The sequence below is a fragment of the Zalophus californianus genome, chromosome 1 (genome assembly GCF_009762305.2).
Source record: "Zalophus californianus isolate mZalCal1 chromosome 1, mZalCal1.pri.v2, whole genome shotgun sequence".
Lineage (NCBI taxonomy): Eukaryota > Metazoa > Chordata > Mammalia > Carnivora > Otariidae > Zalophus > Zalophus californianus.
The window spans coordinates 149,152,437-149,176,093 of NC_045595.1; the positions used below are offsets into that span (position 1 = coordinate 149,152,437).

The 23,657-nt window shown below is 51.2% G+C and overlaps 1 protein-coding gene across 4 annotated transcripts in view; it reads right to left on the reverse strand.

The window, feature by feature from the left end:
* PDIA5 (protein disulfide isomerase family A member 5) overlaps nucleotides 1–23,657 on the reverse strand; it is a 93,567-nt gene that overhangs the window by 49,019 nt on the left and 20,891 nt on the right. For 2 of the 4 annotated variants that reach the window (XM_027585686.2, XM_027585687.2), the window contains exons 3-7: nucleotides 20,684–20,771; nucleotides 10,895–10,978; nucleotides 10,600–10,645; nucleotides 6,464–6,556; nucleotides 2,460–2,520 (exon numbers count right to left, since the gene is read on the reverse strand). In XM_027585686.2, coding sequence (XP_027441487.1) covers nucleotides 2,460–2,520; nucleotides 6,464–6,556; nucleotides 10,600–10,645; nucleotides 10,895–10,978; nucleotides 20,684–20,771 — 372 coding nt within the window. Of the gene's footprint in view, nucleotides 1–2,459; nucleotides 2,521–6,463; nucleotides 6,557–10,599; nucleotides 10,646–10,894; nucleotides 10,979–19,169; nucleotides 19,391–20,683; nucleotides 20,772–20,905; nucleotides 20,963–23,657 lie in introns of those variants that run through there. The other 2 variants (XM_027585688.2, XM_027585689.2) reach the window with 2 other exon arrangements.

A 23,657-nucleotide genomic window follows, 5' to 3' on the forward strand; every position in this document is an offset into this window, starting at 1 on the left:
AAAGCTTCTGTACACTGAAGGAAACCATCACCAAAATAAAAAGGCAACCTACTGAATGGAAGAAGATATCTGATAAGGGGTTAATACCTAAAATATATCAAGAATTCATACAACTCAGCAACAAAAAAACAAACAACCCAATTAAAAAATGGGCAGAGGATCTGCCCAGACATTTCTCCAAAGAAGACATACGGATGGCCAAGAGACATAAGAAAAGATGCTCAACATCACTAGTCATCAGGGAAATGCAAGTCAAAACCATAATGATATACCACCCTCACACCTGTCAGAATGGCTTTAATCAGAAAGATAAGAAGTAACAAGTTTGGCAGAGATGTGGAGAAAAAGGAAGCCTTGTACACTGTTGGTGGGAACGTAAATTGGTGCAGCCACTCAGCTGGTTCACTACTGGGTATTCATCCGAAGAATACAGAAACATTAATTTGAAAAGATATATGCACCCCCATGTTTACCACAGCATTATTTACAACAGCCATGATATGGAAACAACCTACATATCCATCAATGGATGAATGGATAAAGAATACTACTCAGCAATAAAGAAGAATGAACTCTTGCCAACTGCAACAACATCGATAGACCTTGAGGGCATTATGCTAAGTGAAGTAAGTCAGAAGGAGAAAGAAAAAACACATAACTTTACTTCCACATGGAATCTAAAAAACAAAACAAAAACAAACTCCTGGATACAGAGAATAGTTCAGTGGTTAGCAGAGGGGAAAGGGGCTTGGGCGTGGGTGAAGGGAGTCCACTGTCGGGTGTTGGATGGTAACTAGCCTTTTGGGGGTGACCACTTTGCTGTATATGCAGAGGTCAAATTATAATTGGTACACCTGAAACCTACATAATAAAAAAAAAAGGAAAAAGGAAAAAGAAAATACACCATATGCCATATGTCTTTTAGGCAGAAATCCAGTCCAGGCAGCGTGATATACAATTGATTTGAGCACCTATACAGTGTCTTATGTATACTACTGCAATAAACAAACCAGTTCCAAAGTGGAAAAAAACCAAAACAAAACAAAAAAAACTTAACAGAACCTTGATGCCATAGCCTCTGATACTCATCCAAGCCACGGACAGGCCACAGTACACCCCCTTCCCACCACGCATGGCCCCAGCCTTTGGGCCGCTGGCTTCCAGAAGGGCATATGCAGTACACAGTGTCATTAGGGAACTTCCACAGGCTATAATCCGAGGATTTTCGATCGGTGGGTTGGGACCCGTTAGACCACAGGGGTGGCCCAGGCAGACAGAGTATGTGAGGCTTTGCAGGACATACTGTCAACTACTCAACTCTGCTTAGCCTGAAAGCAGCCATAGACAATGTGTAAACAAATGAATGTGTCTATGTTCCAACAAAAATTAACTTACCAAAAAGATGGACAGTCCATGGGCCATAGTTTGCAGACACTTTATTAGAGGGTTATGACATAGTGGGAAAAACCATAACTTCTAAATCAAACAAAATAGAAAAAAAAAAGTGTGTACTGCATCTGGCAGAGTGTACGGCAAGTAGTAAGAGTTAAGTATGGTTTTGTAAAACTTGTTTCAGCTTATTTACTTATTCAACTTACTTATAAGTATACACAAATTATATAATTTTTACCTATATATGTATATATATAATTTGTGCATACTTATAGTGCTAGGTTGCAATGACAAATATTTTTACATGAATACTATGAAATACAGTCAAAAACTCTGAAAGTCACGGCTCTGACCCAACCCCTTCTCTTACAGAAACAGAAACTGAGGGGCAGAGAGGTGAAGGATTTGACCAAGGTCACCCAGCTCGATGATGGCCCAGCTAGAGTTAGAACCTAGGCCTTCTGGTTGTCATCTCAATGGTCTTTCTGCTGTTCCTACAGCCTCTCGCCTCATCTAGAGACTGAGCCAAAATACAGGGCCCTTTGCTCCCTGGTCCGGAACCCCCACACCTGACAGGTGGAGCCAGAGCTGGGCAAACAGCTGCCCTGGGAGGCCAGCCAGGCTCTGGACGGTGAGCGGCCCCAGCACCTGAGAGAGGACGCTGAGACAGAGCACGGCTCCAGGGGTACCTGGCTCCCCCAGGCCCGCAGCTGGGGGGAAAGGGCTTCAGGCCCCCAGGAGGCAGAGGGGCAGGGAATGGGACACGGCGAGATGGCGGGAGGATCTGGAGAGGAGAGCCATGCTGTCGCTGGGTAGAGCTCAGGGTAAAGAGGGCAGAAGGATGCAGATTCTAGTGGGAGAAAAATTGATGTGGACAGCAGGAAGAGAGGAGCCAGGTGAAAAGGCAAAGAGGCATAGAGAGAGAAAGAGAGAGAGAGAGGGGTGAAGGACACCCTTCGCACTTTCAGAGAGCTGGGGCGAGCTCCCAGTCCCCTGCCTCCCACCCCCAGCTGCCCCTGCAAGAGTCTGAACAACTAACTCTGGCCCAAAGGAGAAAGGTCACTCACAGGGAGCATAGAACATCATCAGGAGCGGCTTCTCTTCCTTCTTCAGGAGCCGTCTGAAGTCCTGAGGCACAAACAGAGAACATGGCAGGTCACATACACAAGAACATGACAGGGAGGCAACACCTGCTCAGGGGGCCACGGCCTCGGCCGGAGGAGCATCGGGGGTGGGGGGGGGGATTAGAAGTCCCGAGGTCTGACCTGAGATGTGGGGCATGCAGTCAGAGTTATGGCCCATCAGGAGCTGGATGATTGAGACAATCTGTACCATCCCCGCATATTACAGACAGGGAACCTGAGGCCCCTCCCAAGGCCACTTAGTGTGATGAAGTAGTCAGCACCAGGCTACCAGCTTTACCTTCAGCTCCGCCTGAACAATTCAAAGACTGCAAGGAGCTATTCGTGTCCCATGCGGTTCAATGAGGCTGCCCCTTCATATGATTTATGGAGTGGCTTTGTTTTTTTTGGGGGGGGGGTTGTTTTCTTATAGCCCAACTTGGCCAGATGGGGATCTAGCTGTTCGTTACGGTAACACAGGGTTAACCCACACCCGCTCATCTCTTTCCTCAGCCCTGCTGCCACCATCCATGTGCCCAGGAGTCCACTGTGTGCACAGAAGCACACAGATGAGGCGAGTCCCCGAGCCCCCAGAGGTTACAAGCTAAACAGATCATTTGTATTTGTAAAACCCTTAGAATAGCACCTGGTACATTATTAGGCAATACATAATTATTTCTTAAATAAATACAATAAATGTAAAAAGACAAATGGTCACAACAGTGCTAATGGAGAGACTTCAGTGTAAGGCAGGGTTGGAGACCTTTCTTCCAACAAGAGTCAACGATGTTCCGGAAAAAGGAGATCTGTCAAGGACTGCAGAAAAGCGCAATGACAGAGCATGTTTTGATTAAAATAATTTGCTTCTCTAACTGGTTTCCACAGAAGACAATTAGAGGTTTTTCTCTTTTGAATAATAAAGAAAATAAAAGGAGAGTACAAAATGCACCTTTCTGGCAGCAACAAGGCATTAGGTAAGTAGATGACGGTTCATCCCGCACAATGGAATACTAGTGCATCATTAAAAACGATGAAGAGGCGTATTTAATGTCACAATAAGATATGCATGTTACATTAAGTGGGGGGGAAGCAAGTTACAAAGCAGCATATAAAATGCAACGACACTTTTGTGAGTAAAAATATTTATATATGCACTACGTCGAAAGCCTCGAAGGCTAGAGAAAATACCAGCACTGGGTATCTCTCAATGGGAAGGGATAGGGTAACTTTTTTTTCTCTTATCCTTAAACTGTATTTTCCAAATTTTCAACAATGCATATATATTACTTGTAATTTTTCAGTTAGATAAAAAATATTACAAATATTTTGTAGGAATTCAAAACATTTTATAATAAATTCTGAAAATGTTCACTCTTGTTTAAGTAACTGTAATTATGTAATTCTACTCATGGTAAGGAAGAATTACTGACTTAAGATCTTTGACCCTGACAATGGGTAGAAAATGCAAAAGCTCTGAAAATGATCTTCTGAAATCCCTGGAGATAAAACCTGGTAAAGATCTGAGATGAAAAGGTTTTTTCTGAGCCTGTAAAAATTTGGTTTCATACCCTGGGTAGAAACAAATATTACATTCAAAGATGCTTAACTGCCTTCAACAGTGTGGAATTCTAAGCTCACAAATACGAATCGGCAATTCAAACTTGAATTTGATCGTAGGGACTCGATCAGCAGAAGGGTAGCTATACCTTAGACTTTTACGGGACAGAAGACAGCACAAAGTGTAATAAGAGTAATGCCCACAGGTGTGAAAAAAATTTTTCTGCTTGATATTTCTAGTTACAGAAGAATGATCTTTGGAGTTTTAGGACATGAACATCTTAGGGGAGGGAGGTAGCAGGCACTCCCTTTCCAGAAAGGCTAGAAATGCACATTATCACAAAATCTACCTAGGAGCAACAGTGAGTTTAGGCTGCTTGTATTTTCATAACTACAAGCACAGATGTCACTACCTCCTGACACTTGTCCATCTTCCCTTGCCCCCAACATGCTCCTCATCTTAAAAAAAAAAAAAAAAGCACAGAGCCCCCTATGGGGCCTGAACGCAAGACCCCGAAATCAAGACCTGAGCTGAGATCAAGAGTTGGACACTTAACCGACTGAGCACCCCAGGTGCCTGCTTCTTCTCTTCAGACAATACTGGCATGGTCTATCCCAGAGAAATGTTGATGCCCAGCCCCTTAATTCAAATCACCACAGACCTACTGGGTTAGCCCACAATGATCACACAGGATCCCTTCTCCAGAAAGTATAAATGGCACCCTTTTCTTTTGGGCTAACAAGCATTAAGGGTGAATGATTTTAAATGAAAAGGGGGGGACAGGCAGAAGAAGATAAAAAGTACATTTTATATTATCAAGATAAGAACAAACATTCTCCAGCTCATATCACAAAAACAAATGACAAGCATTGGTGAGGATGTAGAGAAAAAGGGACCCTTGTGCACTGCTGGTGGGAATATAAATTGCTGCAGCCACTACGGAAAGAGTAGGGAGGTTTATCCAAAAATTAAAAATGGAAATTCCATATGATCCAGTAATTCCACTACTGGGTATTTACCCAAAGGATATGAAAACACTAACTTGAAAAGATAAATGCACCCCTATGTTTACTGCAGCATTATTTACAATAGCCAAGATGTGGAAGCAACTCAAGTGTCCATCCATAGATGAATGGATAAAGAATATGAGGTGTATATATATATATACACACACACAATGGACTATTACTCAGCCCTAAAAAAGAGATCTTACCATTTGCAGCAACATGGATGGAACTAGAGGGTATAAGGCTAACTGAAATAAATCAGAGAAAGACAAATACCATGTGATTTCACTTATATTTTATGATATCACTTATATATCTAAGAAAACAAAACAAATGAGCAAAACCAACCAAACAGAAACAGATTGATAAATTCAGAGAAGAAGAAACTGGTGGTTGCCAGAGGGAAAGGGGGTGGGGGGTGATGAACTAGGTGAAAGGGATTAAGAGGCACAAACTTCCAGTTATAAAATAAATAAGTCACAGGAATCAAAGTACAGCGTAGGGAATACAGTCAATAATACTGTAATAACTTCGTATCATGACAGATGGCAACCACTCTTCTCATGGTGAGCACTATGGAATATACAGAACTGTCAAATCACTGTTACGTATCTGAAACTAAAATACCACTGTATGTCAAGAGTATTTCGTGTTAAAAAAAAAAAAAAGGCCATCCTCCTTCCACCTACAATACAGCACTGCTTGCCTCACAGACCGTGGGGAATAGAACAAAGAAGTCCTTGCCCACCCTATGTGAAGGCACAGCCAAGCAAGTAAAGTACCCATGGATAAAGATGCATATTCAGGTCAGGGAGGCAGGCCTAGAAAGAGGGAGGGTCAGGACAGTACGGAGGCTATGACTGCACCACTGCTCTACCCCGACCCCCCATCCTAGCCAAATCCAGAATTGAAAGCTTAAGAGGATAAATAATTTGTTCAGATTTACATTACTTAGAATTGTACAGCCCCGACCCAAGTCTCTGGCAATCCAACCCAAACCTCCGAGATTATTCTTAAAGAAAACAAAAAACAAAACCCAGTTTTAAAAACATACAGCCAATCCCAGCAACGACTGAGTTACATAATAAGGAAAGGACATTTAAATGGATATTCCTATAAGGAAAATCTAAACCCATTCAAATACATTAAATAAGGCGGTGAAGAAGGGAGAAAGCTCTCAGGCGGCCAGCCTGTGATCTCCTGTGGGTTCCACTGTGGAGCTGGCAAGAACAAATATTAGGGGCCTGGCAGCCCAGCTCCCCTGGAGGAAAGCACAACTCGTCCCCGAAGACTCCCCTTTCTCATTTCCTTGGACATCTCCCCTAGGGAGCACCTGGTTGTGGGAGGCTGCCAGTGTCTACGAGAATTGATGGGGAATAAATTACCTTTTCACTGTCAATGTGGACAACATCTTTGGCTCCAGGATCTTCCTCCCACAGTGGGGGCCCTTTTGGATCCTTCAGAAAGGCCACTACGGACTGAGGAAAGGAACAGAGAAGGGAAAACTCGTTTTAGCCAGGCAAAGAGGGAGGTGGGGAAATCAGGAACCTGCCCCATCTCCCTGCCCGGAGACCCACGCGCCTGTGGAAAGAGTCTGCATGTGGCCAACCGCATGGGCGGGGGCGGAGGTGCAATTCCATTGCCCACTGACATCACTGCTGAGGGCCCTAAAAATGCACCCCCACCACCTCCACCAAAATTTTTCAGCCATGTGACACCTGACTCTGGTCAGCTGATCCATACCTCTGTGCTTCTTCATGGACAGAGAGGAGATCTGAGACAATTCATTGGCTTATTTAAACCAGAGACACACTCATGCTTTGGCTAGGTCTCATCTCCTTCAGGAAACTCTCTGGCCAATTTGAATAAAGCTCTCCAGTCCTGCCCAAGGACTCCACATTCATGCACAAAAACTGTCAACTGCACAAGCGGGTAAGCACACCTACTTGTCACCTGCTCAGTACTGTGTCATCTAAACTGGTTTGGGAGTGTGTTAAATACCGTATCCTCTGTCGGGCTCAGGCAGGGTGCTCATCTCTGTGGCTGCCTGGTTACCGTACTTCTCTCCCTGAAGACGCCCCACCCCCACCCCCCGCCGCCTTCTAGATGCTCAGGATGAAGATCTGACAAAGCCCTTCAGGTTAAAGGGCTTCAGTAGCCTTTGTTGTGTGGACAACTGCCTCAAATCTCACCCCCTCCGGGGAAGACACACGTGGGGTGGGAAACAGGGGTCCTGCCCCTCCACTGCCTTCTCTCCTTGCCACACTCCACCGGTCCGGGACAGGAGCGGCATTCCCTTCCCTCAGACAGCGACTCTGGGAAATGGTGCTCAAAGTCTGTGAGAGCCAGGAATGAGTACCCGAAACCAGCCCACCTCCATCCCTCTGACTCTGGAGGGGAGCTGCTGGCCTCCAGAGTGGATGCAAGATTTTGTGATCTCTGTGCACTTCGATCAAGCTCCAACGAGCAGATGACAAGCTGGCTGTGTCCACAAGTGTGGCGGGAGGGCGGTGGGCGGAGGTGAGAAAAGGAAACGAACCTCTTCGCGAGGCTGTGCATTCAGCCCGTCCACTGGTCACACACACAGGCCCTCGGCGAGGCCCACTCGTTCTGGACACTCCATTTGGAAAGAGCTACCATGGAAGAATGGGAGCCAGCTAAGATTTCGTAGAATTTCTTTCAAGTAATGCTCCCTGGTCATCCAAATGGAGCTGTGAAATGCCTCCTGGCAAGAGAAGAGGGGCCACTTCCACCCTGGCAAAGGCAGACCCGCCTCTCCTCTGTCCTTGTCAAAGATTCGCTGCAACAATATAAGCTGAAATGGAAGTGGCAGGGCCTCCTGAAACCCATGCTCACCCACAGCTGCAGAGGCACCTGCCCAGCCTGGGCCATGTGAAAAAAATGCTTCTAAGTGCCCACCTGTTTCAGAAACACCTGGGGCAGCGGTTCTCAATGCAGGGTGCACGGCAGCCTTCAGGAGCCTGTAAGATCTCAGACCCCCATGAAAGCACTTACTTTATACATTACTTTACTAAGCATTTACATTTACTCACATGGCCACATTTTACATTTACTTTACGCAAACATACTGTTTCTAGGGAGAAGACCTACGCCTTTCAGTAGATTCTCAGTGGGATTAGGAACCCGAAATAGGTTAGGAACTACTGCTCTCAGGGGGCTCCTGTCTGCACATCAGCAGGAAGCTGAGTTAAAGGATGAGCACTGTTGGAACTCCGGTTCCCCCACCGCCAGCCCCAGCCCCAGCCCCACCTCAGCATCAGGGAGAAAAGACACGTGGATGCCAAAAGGAAAGGAGTCACCTCTGCTGATGTACTAACTGAAATAATCATTCTTGCTTTTCAGGTGATCATTCTTGTTTAACTAAAGGTACATAATCCCATCCATGGGTTCTCTCCAAGTCAGGCTGCCCGACAAGGTCTTAGGTGGAAAAGTCTGCAGGGAGCAGCACCTGGAAGGCCTCACTCCCTCAGCCCTCCTGCTCTGGGAGCTCTGAATCCCGGGGAAATGGCCCCACAACTCACACCTTGGTTCTCAGGACATCTTGGTGGCTGGGAAACCACCCTCACGGCTACACGGCCTTGGGAGAAGGTCATCAGAGGCTCATCTGAGTTTTGGCTTCCACGCACCTCCGGTCCTCACCACTTACACATGGTAAGGATTCTGCTCGACAGACTGCTGACCCGCAAAAGGCCACTTATACAGGAAGGTCCCCTCTTTCCCCTCACTTGTCCGGCCTCTGGCTTCTGTAGGGGCCACAGCGCAGTGCCTGTGACCAGGTCCCTGCCGACCCACCCAGCATGACAGCAACGACAGCCAGAGCATGAGCCTGCAACCATGCACCCAACCCTGCCAGGAACTCCTCTGTCTCTCTGGAGATCGAGGCCCAAGAGGATCCCTGAGAGGAAAACCAACCTGTGACCAAGGAGGGCTTTGGTCTTGGCCGCTCCGGCTGAATGAAGAGCAGAAGCCATCAGGCAGTCGTGGGAGACACTACGCCACTCTTGCTCTGGAGAACTCCAGGGACTCTACCCCAGTCCCTGATGGCCCTGGGGGTTTTGGGGACCCTGGGACTAAGGATGTTCTCTCTCCACTAAAGACTCTGACCCTGTCCAACACTCAGCCCTCTTCTCCAGCTGCAAATCACAGGAAGGATGAAGAGTGAGCAGATGCCGCACACCTGGTCCCGGTAAGGGGGTGGACAAAGGCCAGGACTCAGCCTCCCCTACCTAGGCAAGCTCCTACTACTCCGGCTCCTTGCTTCTTCCCAGCTACTACAGTTCTTTCTGAGCGGCTGCAATTTCCTGCTCCATGATCCCAGGACGACTCAGAGGGAGCCACTAAATGTAAACTGAACACAGCCTCCAAAACTAAAACAAAAAGCCCCCAGCCCCCCTTCTATCCCTGCACAGCACTTCCCCTCCCCGCCCCCGCCCAGCCACACCTCTTCCCGGGGAGCACATGTTCTCTCCCAGGGCTTCAGCTGACGTCTTAACACAGAATAAGAGGCTTAAGCAACCCTAGTTGGTAGAACTTTCTCTAAGTGTCTAAATGGGTGTTAAGATGAGTAATCAGGCCGGGTCTGTATAAGGTAAAAGCTGTAGCGACTTCAAAAAGAACGAGTGTTGGTAGATAAACAGGAAATGACCGGGGTGCTGAGAAGAACAGCAGAGGAGAGGGGCCCTATGGCTGCACAGACAGATGGATAGACAGGAAAGAATGGAAGGAGACAGAGAGAGACAGAGAGAGAGAGAGGAGCGCGGGGTCCAAGCCAGTCAGCTAAGCAGGAAGAGTCTGAAAAAGTAAGTTCCATCTATCTTGGGAAGAGAAGAAATACATGGCCCCAGCTGGGGCAGGGGAATGCCGCCTGGACCAGACACAGGAGGAGACTGGATGACGGAGAGAATGGGTACACTGGAGGAAGAGAATCCAAGGGCAACAGAAGGACTCGGGGCGGGGGCAGCTGCTTTGTGATAACAGCACCTGCGGGTCACAGGGCCTCCACATCTATTTTCACTGATGCTTTTCTCCATCTACTTCTAAATTGCATCTGTAGCAAGGAGGAACTCGGTGACATCGGCATGTCATCCGAAATGAGCTGCATCTGCCGACACGTGCCTACCTGCCTGTGTCCTGCCCCCCTGTGCTCACCTGGGCACAGCAAGTCCCCTCCCCCGCCCCCCCGCCTCCCAGCCTTTGGAGAGCTAGCAGGGACACTAGAGACCCAGGCCTCTGGAGGGGAGAGGCATACCCTCACGTGCCTCCCTGGATGACAGCTGATAGATTCACACACTTATCTACGAGGCTGGTCATCCCCATTGTGTTAACAGTTACAAACTTCTCCAGGTATTCTGCTGACATGTGCTCTAGAGATAAGAATCCCTCAGGTCATTTGGAAGAGCTATCTGTGCAATCTGCCCTTCCTTTTCTCAGAGAGAACCTGCCAGGCTTTTGGCATCTGTTCAGATGCTACCTCTGCTGAGAATGAGGGAGGTAAATTTACCTTAAATGTCACAGCTCGGTTATATTCAGTATGAAATGCACCATCCCTGTCAAATGAGGAGAAAAAGGTGTTAACTTAAGAATGGTTGTGAAGATACATACCTTTGGTTTCCTGCAGCATCTTAATAACATTCAGCTATTGAACATGGTTCAAGATTAAAAAAAAGAACTGTAAACACAGAAAAAAAAATCATTCTGAAATAAAATTCACCTAACTAAAAACCGCCATTCCCTGAGAATACCAATGAAAGCTTTCAGCACTTACTTGGAAATTGGAAATGCCCACATGTACTTACTGGTAATGGAATAATTCAACCTTTTTGTCCTTTGGGCTCAGGTCAACTTTCATCTTCTTGCACAATTTTCTACTCTCGGCATCACTGAAAGACACAAATGTCAGGAACCATTTGTTACCGGAGGTCCTCACAAAGGTGTTGACAGAGTAGAATCTGCTGGTGGCCTACGAAAAGCCTGGTACCTGGGAATCCTCAATAGCAGGTAAGGCCCTGACTGCAGACGCACATTCAGAGAACTGAAGGAAGGAGAGTAGCCAACAGGAGATGGGCTGAGCGAGAAAGACAAAAACAAGCAGACGAGGAGGGTATATCACCACACGTGGGGGGCAGCTCAGACAGCTCTGGACAAAGCAAGTGCCCAGAAGCACCGTGGGTGGACAGCCCATTCTAAGAAGGAAAACAAACTACAGCATACATCTGTGGCTCCCCATCTTGGCCACTCATCAGAATCATCTGGGGAAGTTTAAAAAAATAGGGATTAACCTGGCCCTTCCCAGATCACTACTTCAGACTCTCTGCCTCGGGCCGAAGCCAGTTTTCATTTTTAAAGCTCAAATGTGTGCCATGTGCCACCTGCTAGATACCATCTGACCCGGATAAGAGGAAGACGTTCTACAATGCTGACGAAGTTATGAAATTGGACCAGGTATTGACAGAAGCCACAGGGAGAAAGGAGAAAGCTTCCGTGAAGTGCAGCATCTGCAATATGTACACGCTTGCAGTTCTCCTAATAAGAAATGTCAGCCTGGTGCCATTGATGGCTCACAAAGTGCTCGTGCCTGATTTCATCTAACTTGGTTTCCTTCCTGTTAGATCAATGGATCTCAAAACGGGGTCCCTGGACCAGCAGCATCAGCACCACCCAGGAACCTGTTGGAAATGCAAAATTCTCAGCCTCATCCCAAACCCACTGAATCAAAACTCTGTGGGGACTTGAGCAACTGTGTTTTAAGGAGCCTTCCAGGTGATCCAGATGTAGGCCACTGCCCTGTTCGGGCTCTTCCTCCTCTCCCCAACCTCTCCAAGGTTTGGCTTCCCCTGTGGCCTCCACCAGCCGCTCGGCGACCTCATCTGTCTCACGGCTTTCCCCGTAACCTCACCATAGTCAGCCAAGTCTGACCAATGGCCAGCCAGAGGCGGCCGGCTACCCCACCCACGCAGGGCCCCTGCCCCACATCCGCCTAGGCTCAGTGAGGGTACGTGGGCCACCAGTCCCCACTGGTCCCCTCTGACTACACCACACGAGAAACTCTGTTCTGCTAGGAATGACAGCCACTTGAGGGAAGTCCTTTCATCCTCCACTTATGCACACACCTCACCATCTTCTACAGCCATCGGCTCCACACAGCTGTGCACCAGCCCCAGTACAAATTAAACCAGTCAGCTCAATTCTAAAAGCAACACTCATCACTGGACAAGCAACATTGTGGCACCTCATTTCAAGTGTAACTACGCACTTTGCAATGCAAGAAGCCTGTCTGACTGGAGAGATGTGTGTGGGTCAGAGAGGGGGCCACCCTCCTGCCCCCACCCCAACCCAGGCCCCGGCTCTTCCCTCCCTATCTAGTCCTACCTGGAGCAGCCATCACTGCAGCCACCGCAGCTTCCAGCCCCGGGCCTGGCAAATAGCAGGACTCAAACAAAATGCATGATGAATTCCAAAAGGAAAGGCTAATCCCATGGCAACGTGGCAAGGACACCTCGAGACAGGGAATCCAGAGAGAAGGGATCGGCAGGGGCGGTGAGGAGATGCAGAAGGACAGAGAGGATACAGCAGGAAGCCCCCGAGAAGGGCTGCCCACGGGATCCGGGAGTTGGAAACCGGTCCGCTAAAGCCCTGTGGGGATGCCGTACACACCTCCACTGACAAGAGCTTTAACAGCTTGGGCCTGCCCTTCCCGCAGGGGCTCCGTGGTGAAGCCAGGCCTACGGGTGGTAGGTTTGTTTGTAAACGACTGCATCTAAGGTGCCCTTTCCCTACCTGAGCTCATCCCCCAGGAGAGAGGGCTCCACTCGGGGTGTTTACAAGCATTCACTTGGCACTTGCCCTGTCCAGCTTTGTTCTGCCGGGCTCAACTGTTCCTGGGTGACCACCTGCTGTTCACTCAACTGCAACAAGAAACAGCAGCCGGAGCAGGAAGCTCTTGAGCAGCTCAGGCCTCCCTCAGCCCCATCCCACACCACCGAACCTGCCTGCTTCCACTGCCACACCTGGGGGCGCCGCTCAGACTTCACCAGGCAGCCAAAGGAGGGGAGAAGCGCCACCCCATGCTGGCTCTCTTCCATCGAACCTGGCTGGCAGCTGCTTCCTGTGACTTCCACAAAGCAGAGAGGTGGGACAGGGCTCAGAATCACTCCAACCCCAGTCCCTGCCTTGATCTGGCAGAACCTGCTCCAAGGAAAAGTCTTGCTGCTGCAGCCGTAGGTCCCTGGTGAGCTCAGGACAGGCGTAGGGGCTAATGCTCTAACACAGCTGACTGGGCTAAGTGGAGCCCAGAGGGCACAGAGGTTGCCCCTGCCTACTCCTCAGCATGGACCCCCAGCTGCAGGTCTGGCCCAGCCTGCGGCCCCCGCTCTAGTTAAGCCAGTCACAGCTGTCTCTGCCACAGGATTCCTTGGTGCAGACTCGGTGCAACCCACTTCCCTCCTTGGGTTCTGAAACTCTGCGAGGATTGCCACCTCGCCCCTGCTCCCTACACTCACACACAGCTGTGCCCGAATGCCAGTGCATGTATGCTCAGAGGGGTGTGTGGGGAGGCGGCGTCCCAGCCTATCTGAGCACCTCTGGCCCAGACCCCAGAGCCTCAGCCACGCACCTTCCGCAGTCCTGCACACCCTTCCCCGCAGTCTTTCTGTCCATTGCGGTGCGGCTCCACATCCGACCGTGTCCACTGTCACCCCCGTCGGAAATGTCTGCTCCAGGAAGGCCTTTGTTTGGCTCACAGCTGACTCTGCAACTCGCATGTACCAGGTACTCTACATAGCCTGAGCGAGTGAGAGAGTGAATGATGGTGTCCTGTCACTCCTGGGGTAAGGCTCTACACTTCTAGCTCTCTGGGCTCTGTCTCCTGAGCTCCAGGAGTCCTGCCAGGTGACAATTCCTAATAGTACTTTCTCCGACTGGCTCCCCTTCCTCCAGTTTCTCAGAGAACGTGTGTGTGTGTATGTGTGTGTGTGTGCATGCACATGCACGTGCTAATCATTCAGTACAGACAATAAAAGTCTTAACGAGTTCAAGAAGGGAAGAGAAATTACCCAAGCTCGGGACCTTAAAAGGATCTGGGTTGATAGATTAAGCACAATTAATTGATTTATTGGCTACCTCCCTCTCTGCCTCCCTTCCCCAGCCAATGAGTGAGGCTCTGGCGGAAAAAGGCAGGAAGACAAAGGCAACAATCAGGGAAATGAGAGGCTTTGTTGGGATGCAGAGGGAGGGAGAAAACCACCATGGATCAGAGAGTGGACTGCCGTGCAAAGGCCCTCACCTGCCACTTCCCTGACTGTCCTGCAAGAGCGGACTGTCCAGCCGGTCTGTGTGCTCGGGAGGCTGGAGCCCTGCCTCCCTCGGCTGTTGACTCACCCAGACCTGCTACATCCTGTCCTGCCCCACCCCCCCTCGGCCCTCCTCTACAGAGAATGTGGGGGAAAGATTCCAGAGGCCTATACACACGCCCCTCGCCACCCCCAGGCGAGAGAGACAAAGACACACACACGTGTATTTCTAGGTGTTGTGGGCTGGCCGGCAAGCAGCATGGTGACCGCTACCACGCATGCCGCCGTGTTTACTAGATCTTCATGTGTGGTCACAGTCGTCCAAGAGGCTGGCCACCCCCGCTCCAGGGAATCAGACCCAGGGATGAAAGGTGGGGGGCGAGAGCAGGAAGGAAGAGAAAAACCAAGGTGCTGGAGGCTCAGGGAGGGGAGCCGTGCCTTTCTCAAATCACAGCCTATGGAATCACACCCTCCCTGGAGGAAGGTCCAGCTGCCAGCTGGAGGGACCGACAGCTTCTAGACCCAGCTCTGCCATCAGCCAGCCTGTCACTTCAGGTGGGTGCCGTGGTTTCCCGAGCTGCAAAATGCAGGAGCTGTCCACACGAGGTGAATGGAGCTTTCAATTCCTCTACAGAGCCCAGTACTCCTAAAACATAAAGCGCGCTGCCTATATCCTGACAGGTGAATCAGGAGCCAGACCCCAGGAAAGAAGATGGGAGACTCAGAGAGAGCAGAGCCTCAGGCATCTCCCTCCAGCCCCCCAACTTGGTCCTTGCTCAGCAAGTTGGCATCCTTAGAGCCACACAAGCTGGGGGCAGCTTCCTGCAGCCGGGCAGGACGCGGAGCACACTGTCCTGGCCACGGCGTGCCCCTGGCTGACCTGGCCTTTCCAGGTTCTGTTGCCCCATCAAAGCAGCAATAAATCTCTTTCTCCCATCTGCTAGGTCCAACCCAACATGGTGGGATTCTGAGCAGATGGACCTGTGGCCCCTGAGGGTGGGCAGGTCAGAAAATGTAGGAAGGGCCTCACTGCTGAGACATGAAGAAGATGGGAGAGGACGAGGAGCGAGTGAGCAAGAAAACGCTGACAGAGTGACTGCTAGGTGCCAAGTACCCAGGACAACCTGAAAGAACAGGGGGAGGGCATGAGGCGGGAGACAGAGAACAGCCTGAAACAGCGGGGTCTTAAACCTGGACCAGCCTTGGTGGGCCAAGGAGCACCCTCTGAAGAGGGACTTGGGACAACAGGGATCCTCCCGGGTTTGGCTGTTCTGTAGGGCACCTATCTCCAGAAGGCACAGGATGAAGGAAAATATACACAACGTAGTTAATAAAAGGGATAGGAATAAGAGAGGGGGCCGTGCCCTCTCCTCCCCCTCCTGCCCGCCCCCCCCCCCCAGCCTGGAGATTCTTAGGCTGTGCTCCCCAGCAGGGTCATGGCCCCCCCCTTGAGCACGGGGCAATGTGCCGGGAGGCATCTGAAGCCTCAACATAAACACGGCACCTCTCCTGGGAGTCTGCTTTATCCCCTGGTAAGTAATGTTAAACATGCTTACATATGAAGAAGCAAATGCTAAACTCAAAGAATTTTTAGAAGAAAACATTTAAGACTTCAAAATACGTGATGCCTGCCCTGGAAGGCCCCACGTCTTGGATCAGGGAAGGCAGCACTGCCCCGGGGAAAGCAAAGCAGATGGGAGAAAGAGAGCAGGAAAGAAGGAAACCGTGGCTAGGTAATGACCTTACACCCTCAGGAAAAGCAAGCCGTGAGCTCCCGATATGCAGTGTCGGCCCAGTGAGAATCAGCCTCAGGAATTAGCATACCAGGCACAGCTCCCGCATGCTGGCTCCAGCTCAGCTGCCCCGACAGCAGCACTCCGCGCCAGGGCTGAGCCCGATGCCAGGCTGGGGGGCACGAGGGGCATACCAACTGCCTCACACACAACCCCCTTCACAGCCGGACAACCACCACCAGCCAACCCGAGTGTGGCTGCTGAGGTTTGAGCCAGGAGGTGGAGTGAGGGGAAAGGGAGAGCTGACAAATCCCTGGACAGACGCCAGACACCCTACAGACACCTCACAGCTACGAGCTACAGGGCCTGGGACCTGGGAGAAAACCGACACAGAGGGGTGCGTGTGCCTGCAGCCACACGTGCAAGGGTAGGGAGGGAAGAGCCAGAAAATCGAGAAAAGGGGGGAAGAGCAGCAGCCAGAGAGAGAAGAGAGGAGGAGAAAAACTAAAAAACTTGGGGAGGCAGGGACCCAGTGATGGGGGAGAGGCGACAGAAACTAGTAAGGAGGAGGGAACAAAGCAGAAGAGAGGCCAGCAGCTCTGAGGGAAGGACAGGAGAGACCTAAGGAGCAGACACCCAGAACGGGGGGAGACACAGAGAAAGACCCCCCCCAAAAAAGACTGCCACCTACTCACATGCATACACACACACACCCCAAACCTGGCAGCTTCCAGGATTTTCTGAACCAGGCTATTCAGGGATGAGAACAAACTGGAAGACTGAACTCCATGGTTCACACAAGATTACGCTGCAGCCCAGAGAGGGGCAGTGACTTGCCAAAGGTAAGGCAGCTATTCGCTGTCTGTCTAGACTCAAAGCCTGGCCCCATGACCTATAGTCCTACAAGTCCCACTGTACCCCCAAACTTCTTAAGGGTCAGAGCAAAACAGCCTGTGCACTGGGGCTGACCCTCATGCTCAGAACTTTCTTCAGGGGCATCCTCTCAACACCCACCCCCAAGAAAGTACCGTTGAAGAATGCACGCACCATTTCTCCCCCTCGGCTTCTTCTGGCAATGCCCTGAACAATCCTGCTCAGTTGAAAAGTAACAGTAAAAATGGGATCTCACATTTAAATTATATTCTAGAAAGAACTTCCATTTGCTGGCTCCTCACCACAGACCTGGAAAGGCAGCAGAATATGTACTATTGTCCCATTTACAGATGAGGAAACAGACCTGTCTGAGGAAAGAGACCTGTCCAATGTCACAGGGCTCCTAAGTAGCAGAGCTGACCGTTCAACCCAGGCCTCTGCCTTTATCCCGCATACCTTCAAAGTGGACACTTCGCACCACAGCACTGTCTTCTCTTGCCCTAGAATGCCCCCTGTTCCCTTCACCTGCCCTTCAAGGGAGAAAAGCAGCGTGGGCTCTTCACTCGAGGCCTTCCTGTCGCCCCCCCCCCCCAAGCCCTGGCATCCTCATTCTAGCCTCCAACCCTCTGCTGGCAAGGCAGGAAGCACAGCTGGAAAGGATGAGAGACGGGGAACCTCAGGAGGGCCCGTGCGAGAGGAGACACACTCTGGCTGACTACCTGCTATTTAATAGCTGCAAGGATAAAAAGTGAGTAGACGTTGGCTCTGTTCCACCTGCTCACTCCACTGCAGACAGCAAGAGAAAGTGTTCCCAAGAGCGCTTCTGCCCATCCCTGGAAGCATCTCATTCAGATTCATAAACACAGACTGATCACATTTAGGACACAATGAGAGCTGTCATACCGGGCCCTAGGGTTAACGTAGTGGGTTCCTCCAGTGATTTACAGGGCACTTTCAGAAGTCTAGGACCAGCAGGGCAGAACCAGCTCACGCCCTTGGGGAGTTCCCTGTGTAATGCTTGTCCATGAGAACTGCCACCCCCAGTGGCCCGCGTGGACTAGAGCCCCAAGTTCTGTCCCTTGGGCTGCGCTGGGAAGATCTCCCTGCACCCTGCCTCTGACTTCAAACTTGGACCCAGATACTCCTGCTTCCAACACAACCCATTAGAGCTCCATAATCCATCTACTTATCTAAACTATTTTAAAAGCCACGTAACATTTCAGTTTATACTTCCTCTCTTAGAGGGATGAACTGAGTGGCGACTATGTGGAACGGTCTGTCCTTTTGTCTTAAGGTTACCTCTTTGGGCTCTAAGGAGCCCCCCTAGATTTTCATCATAGCACATCAAAAGTCACAGGATTATTTCTCCCATTGGCACTTTTATTGACTCCAGACGTCATGTCTCCGAAAAAGCCCTGGATTCTAATGTTCTAACCCTGGCCTCCCCCTCTTTAGTCCTGCCTCTGCAGGGAGCAGAGCAGGACTGCCGGCTCCACACCCAGCAGCAGAGGACCCCAGGCAGTGCTCGGGGCCCACACCACAGGGAGCTGCCTGCAGGGAAACCCAGGGCACTTTAAAGACCTGGTACTTAAAGGTCTTTCCCCCAAATTGTAACTCGACTTTCACCATGAAGCTTTTCTCAACCTTTCCAGGCAGATTAAAGGGGTACCCCTCGCACCCACAGCTTCCATCGATTGCATTTCTCACATGGACTGTAATTACCGGGTTCAGTGTCTGCTTCCGCCTTGCACGCTGAGCTCCTGAGGACGCTATTCTCCGTCTGTGTACCTCAAGGCATACAGTAAGTGCTTAGGAATGTTGCAGGAGAAGGCAGCTACTACATCAAAGCTCTCCTTCCCACTTCTGCCACCTGCAAGTCTATGAACTCCCTGTGATAGGCTCTACCAGCTTGGCCGACCAGTGTCATCTCCAGATATGGAGATTCCAAAGTGCCCTGTCCCCTCAGAGAGGCTCTGTCGTTCTGCCAGTCACATGGTGCACTCCTGGGAAAACGCGGGAGACTGAGACACACCTAGGAGACAACACTTTTGGACCAACTATGAACTAGAATTAACTGGTAGCCAAGATCTCACCACATGTCAGATAAATCAGGAGATGTGAGGCCAGAGACAGGAGCGTGCACGTGCACACACACCCCTCCAGCAAACACCACTCACCTACGACTTCTGCTAGTCTCATCCAGGGCTTTGTCAAAATATAAATCTCCCGTCACTTCTCTCCAATCATGGGCAGGACAAACTTGAGGCCATAAACTTATAAATCAGGGTGTCCCAGAAGTTTATTCACAAAACGGCCATCTAGAATTCCGACTGGAAGGGAAGAAGACTGCACTGGAGCTGAGCCCGAGAAGCTTAGCTAACCCACAGGCTAGCAGCCAGGCTGTGGCTCGGGCAAGAACAGCTACAGGAAAGGTTACAAAGCCCTTGGCGGGCCGTCCAGGAAAAGAACTGCCTCTTTTCCCAGCAGAGCCCCACCTCTTCCCCGTACTAACAATGATGCAATATTCTCCTTTCCCCTCCTCTTCCCAAGCCCATACCCCTGACAGACCCGAAGTCCAGGTGAGAAGTGGCTGGACACAGTGACTCTGGAAACACTTCCTGTCCTCAGTCGGAAGCGGATGTAAATGCTGGTATCCACCAAGTGCAACACAGAGCCTTGCATACAGTAGGTGCTCAAACATACAAAGGACAAACCTGCTCTTCGTTACCTTTCTTCCTACGTTCATTCACTCTCTGTGCCTGTTCTGTACTTGGGCCAATCTATACCAAATTGGGAGTTAATTATATGATGAAGGTGTGTGCATATGTGCATGCACACACACGTGCACAGACAGGTGTAGAAATTATTCCTAATGACTGAAAGGAAAGGGAAGCTGAGCACACCCTGGATTCAAACTCCCACAGTTAGAAGAATCCGAGAATTCCATCAAGCAACCGCTTCCCCACCCTAAGAAGTAGCCCCCCTTCCTACAGACACCTGCCTGTGGGCTGTGTTCGGTCCTGTCACCTTAACACGGGCAAGGACGTCTCTGGGCAGGGGGAGGTCGGGAAGGAGGAGAAGGAGGAGGAGGAACGGGCAGCCCTGGCACCGGGACAGGCAGGGGCGGGCAGGGAGACACGGGTCAGAAGAGAGCGCTGGAAGGACAAAGCCACCTGTCTAGGCCTGATCTAACGGAGCCACCTCAGAAGGCAAGGCAGCAGGCCGTCGGACCAGCTGGTTCCACCACCTTCACGCTGTGGGCGGTGGAGAGCTCTATGAATGACCTGGGCTGGGGGTAAAGCCCATGGTTCTTGCTGCAGACCCCTCCCCCAAGCAAGCCCACTGGGTGACCCTGAAAATAACCTTGCCTCTGAGCATCAAGGCCCCCTCTCCCACCTACTGGGAAGAAAAAAATCACGTGACACGTGACAACAGAGTAAAAAGTAAAAACGCTACAGAAAAAGGTAGGAAGAGTGGTGGGACCGGACAGAACAGGCGGGAAGCCCGAACTGCCCCCTCTCCAGGCCACAGGGGACCCTGCAGTAAGGTGAGAGAGGCTCGCCTACTGCCACCTCTCCAGCACACCCTCTCTCCCAGAGCATTCCTCAGGGACGCTTCCCTACCCCACCCTCCAAGGCCCCGAAGGAGGCCCTGCCCTCCAGCCACCATGCCCCATGTCCCCAGGACATACCCACAGTCTACCCAGCAGATGGTGCCTTGTCCTTTCACGGCCTGGGCCACAGTGGATAATAACCTGAGATGACTTTCAGCTGCAGCCTCTGTAAAAAAATAAAACGTTAAACATCTGTGTCCGAGCACCCCAGGACCACCTCTTGCCATCTTCCCTCAGGGGTAAGGAAGGATGGAGACCCGTCCCAGAGGGGAGGTCCGGGGCACCAGTAACAACACTGACCCTGAGCTCTATAGTTCGGTGAGAATGCTTTTCAGAATCCCTGATCCCCGCCAGCCTCCGGAGCCCTCCTCACAGACACCGAGCCCCCAACTCACCCCTCCTTTATGCCACACCTCACGCCCCGCTCTTCCAAGAATCTCTCGGCCAGATGCTCAACTCTCGGTAGAATCTCTGACTCATTACTTTTCTGGGACAAACTGTGAAAGTTCTATAACCAAACGATTACAATTCTGTAACTAACGTAGGGAACAAGTTTGCCAATTCCACACTCCTCTGACTTGGAGCCCAAGCTGGGAGCTGACAAGAGCAGGGACCAGACCCTTCCTTTACTTGTGCATCACATCCTCATCTTGGCAGGGGCTCAGTACAACCTGGTGGTTAAATGAGGTTTATATGTGACACTAGACTCAGACGGACCACTGTCAAGTGGACCCAAGTCACATTTCACAATCCATTTCCCCAGCAGCGACAGAAGAGACGGCCCTCGCGGTACCTGGAGGGTCAGCTGCAAAAACACACACCATGCCTTGGGGTAGGGTGGAGTGAGCACGAGAAAGGAAGTTCTCCATGGGTCCAGGCATCTGGGCAAAGCATGGGAAACTACTGTGGGAGGGCAGGAGCTTGGGGGCAGAGGCTCCCGGCCAGGATTCCAACACTGCTGCAGAGGGGCTGTGGCCCATGCATCACCTCTCCCTCATCACACCTGGGAGCTCACTTGAAGGGCCCCCCATGCAGACACTGGGAAGGAGAGCAGGTCTGCTGCCTCCCCCACCAAAAACCGTAAGATACATCCCAAAGCCGAGCAGAAATGATGTCTGAATTATCTGGCTCCACAGATCTCCTTTTCTAGCGTGGATAATGGTAGCTGTGTGTGAATACAAAGCATGCTGAGCCTTTTATGGAAGTGAACAAAAAGCATCTTTCTAGAGAGCTGCACGGAGCCACCCGAAGGAGGCACTCCCGGGAACCCCCACAAGCCCAACTGGAGGGGCGGGCAGCAGAGGGGGAGAAAGCCATCACCCCACCATGCACTGGGGCTCAGACAGGGCTCGCTGGGGCAGGGGGCGGAAGCTGAAGTTGAGCTATATGAAGCACTTCCCCTCTGAACCCCACCTTTCAGCAGGGGAGAGGAATCCCCCCTGCTTGGGAGGATAGGAACGGAGAAAATCCAGTTACTGCACTACTCTACAGCCCACTGAGGGTCACACATCTGCAGCAGATCCAGGCAAAGGGGCAGGAAGGTAAAACCATCACGTGGGTCCTGCCGCCCAGCAGTCCAAGGCAGAGAGGACCCCAGGAAGCACTGGAACCCCACTGCCGATGAGTGAGCCAGTGGCCAGGTGAGGGGCAGAAGAGAAAGTAAGAGTGGTCCAGGCCCGGTGTCCTGCCCCACAACTACCATAATCATTTCCTGATCTCAGAGCCCTTCCGTCATTGCAGGATTAACACATTTCCTCCTACCCTCCAGCAGAGGAAACAAAGTGGGGGCAGCAGAGAGGGCCAGCTCTATCATCTACCAGCCAGTGGCCGTCAGACAAGTCAGCTAGTCTCCCTCTGCCTCAGCTTCCCCACGGGTAAACAGGAAGCTCTCTGACAACCTGCACTGCCTCCCTCATGGCAAGGAGCAAACAGGAGTGTGTCCCAGGAGTTCCTTGCAGAGTCCGTGTAAGATGATGAGCTTCTATGATGGGACCGAGCCAGAGAAGGAATTGAGGGTTTCTGCACTGGCAACCGCCTGGCTCCACGAGCATCCGAGGGAGTGAGCCATGCTTATTCAGGGCCCTGCACCCCGGGCCTCAGGAGCAACTCTGCTTCTCCCTTGCCTCAATTTCCCCCTACTCTTGACAACGGAGAATGCTAGACACATGCCGGGCTCCTAACAACCACCTCAGGAAATGTGTGCCAAGCCCTCAAAAGGGCAAGAAGTAGCAAGTGCCAGGGTGCTTAAAGGATGCAGGCTTCAGGAGAGACACACATCCAAAACATCCATCAGCCCCAGTGCCAATGAGTGTTGAGGATGAGCTGCCAGGGAGAACTATGCCCGGAACTGGCCCAGCCACTGGTTGCTTCTCCAGGGCACAGAAAACTTGGCATCCTTAGGAGCAGTGAAAACACTTAACTCTGCTGGAACAACATCAACAGTCAGATGTTCAAAGTCGCAGCCAAGAGCTAAGCAAACCTCTCTCCATCCACTATGCCCTTGCCAGCCTCAAGGTCACAAGAGGCAAGCCATGGCTCCTACCCCCACTGAAACTGCCCACGGCTCCTACCCCCACTGAAACTGCTCTGTCCTGCTCTTGGAGCCCAATGCCAACTCAGTCCCATGTTCTGACCCCAGAGTAGGACAGATGGGGACCAGGCAGGGCCAGGGCTGCCAGCCTGGGTGCATGCTCCCAAGCTTGGGACCAATTCAGCTGGCAACAGGCCAGCCCCGTCAGTTAATCAACAGCTCTGGCGAAGCATGCCCTATCATGGCCAGACCGTGCCTGTCCAGGAAGCCAGAACATCCATCCCCAGGGACCACCATCCTCCATCCCCCTTCACGTACACCCTCTCCCTCCTGACGTAGTGAGGGCTCCAGAGGCTCTTCCTAAGAAAGACTGATTACAGGGAACTGAAATAGCCTCTCAGGGACCCAAAAGAGACAGAATGCACACTCCTTGGTGCCTCTACCTCATTTTCTGGGGAAAGCTGACAAGCCTGATGACCCTCAGGCCCTCCGTGGGTGGTCCTGAGGTCTCTGCCTCCCACC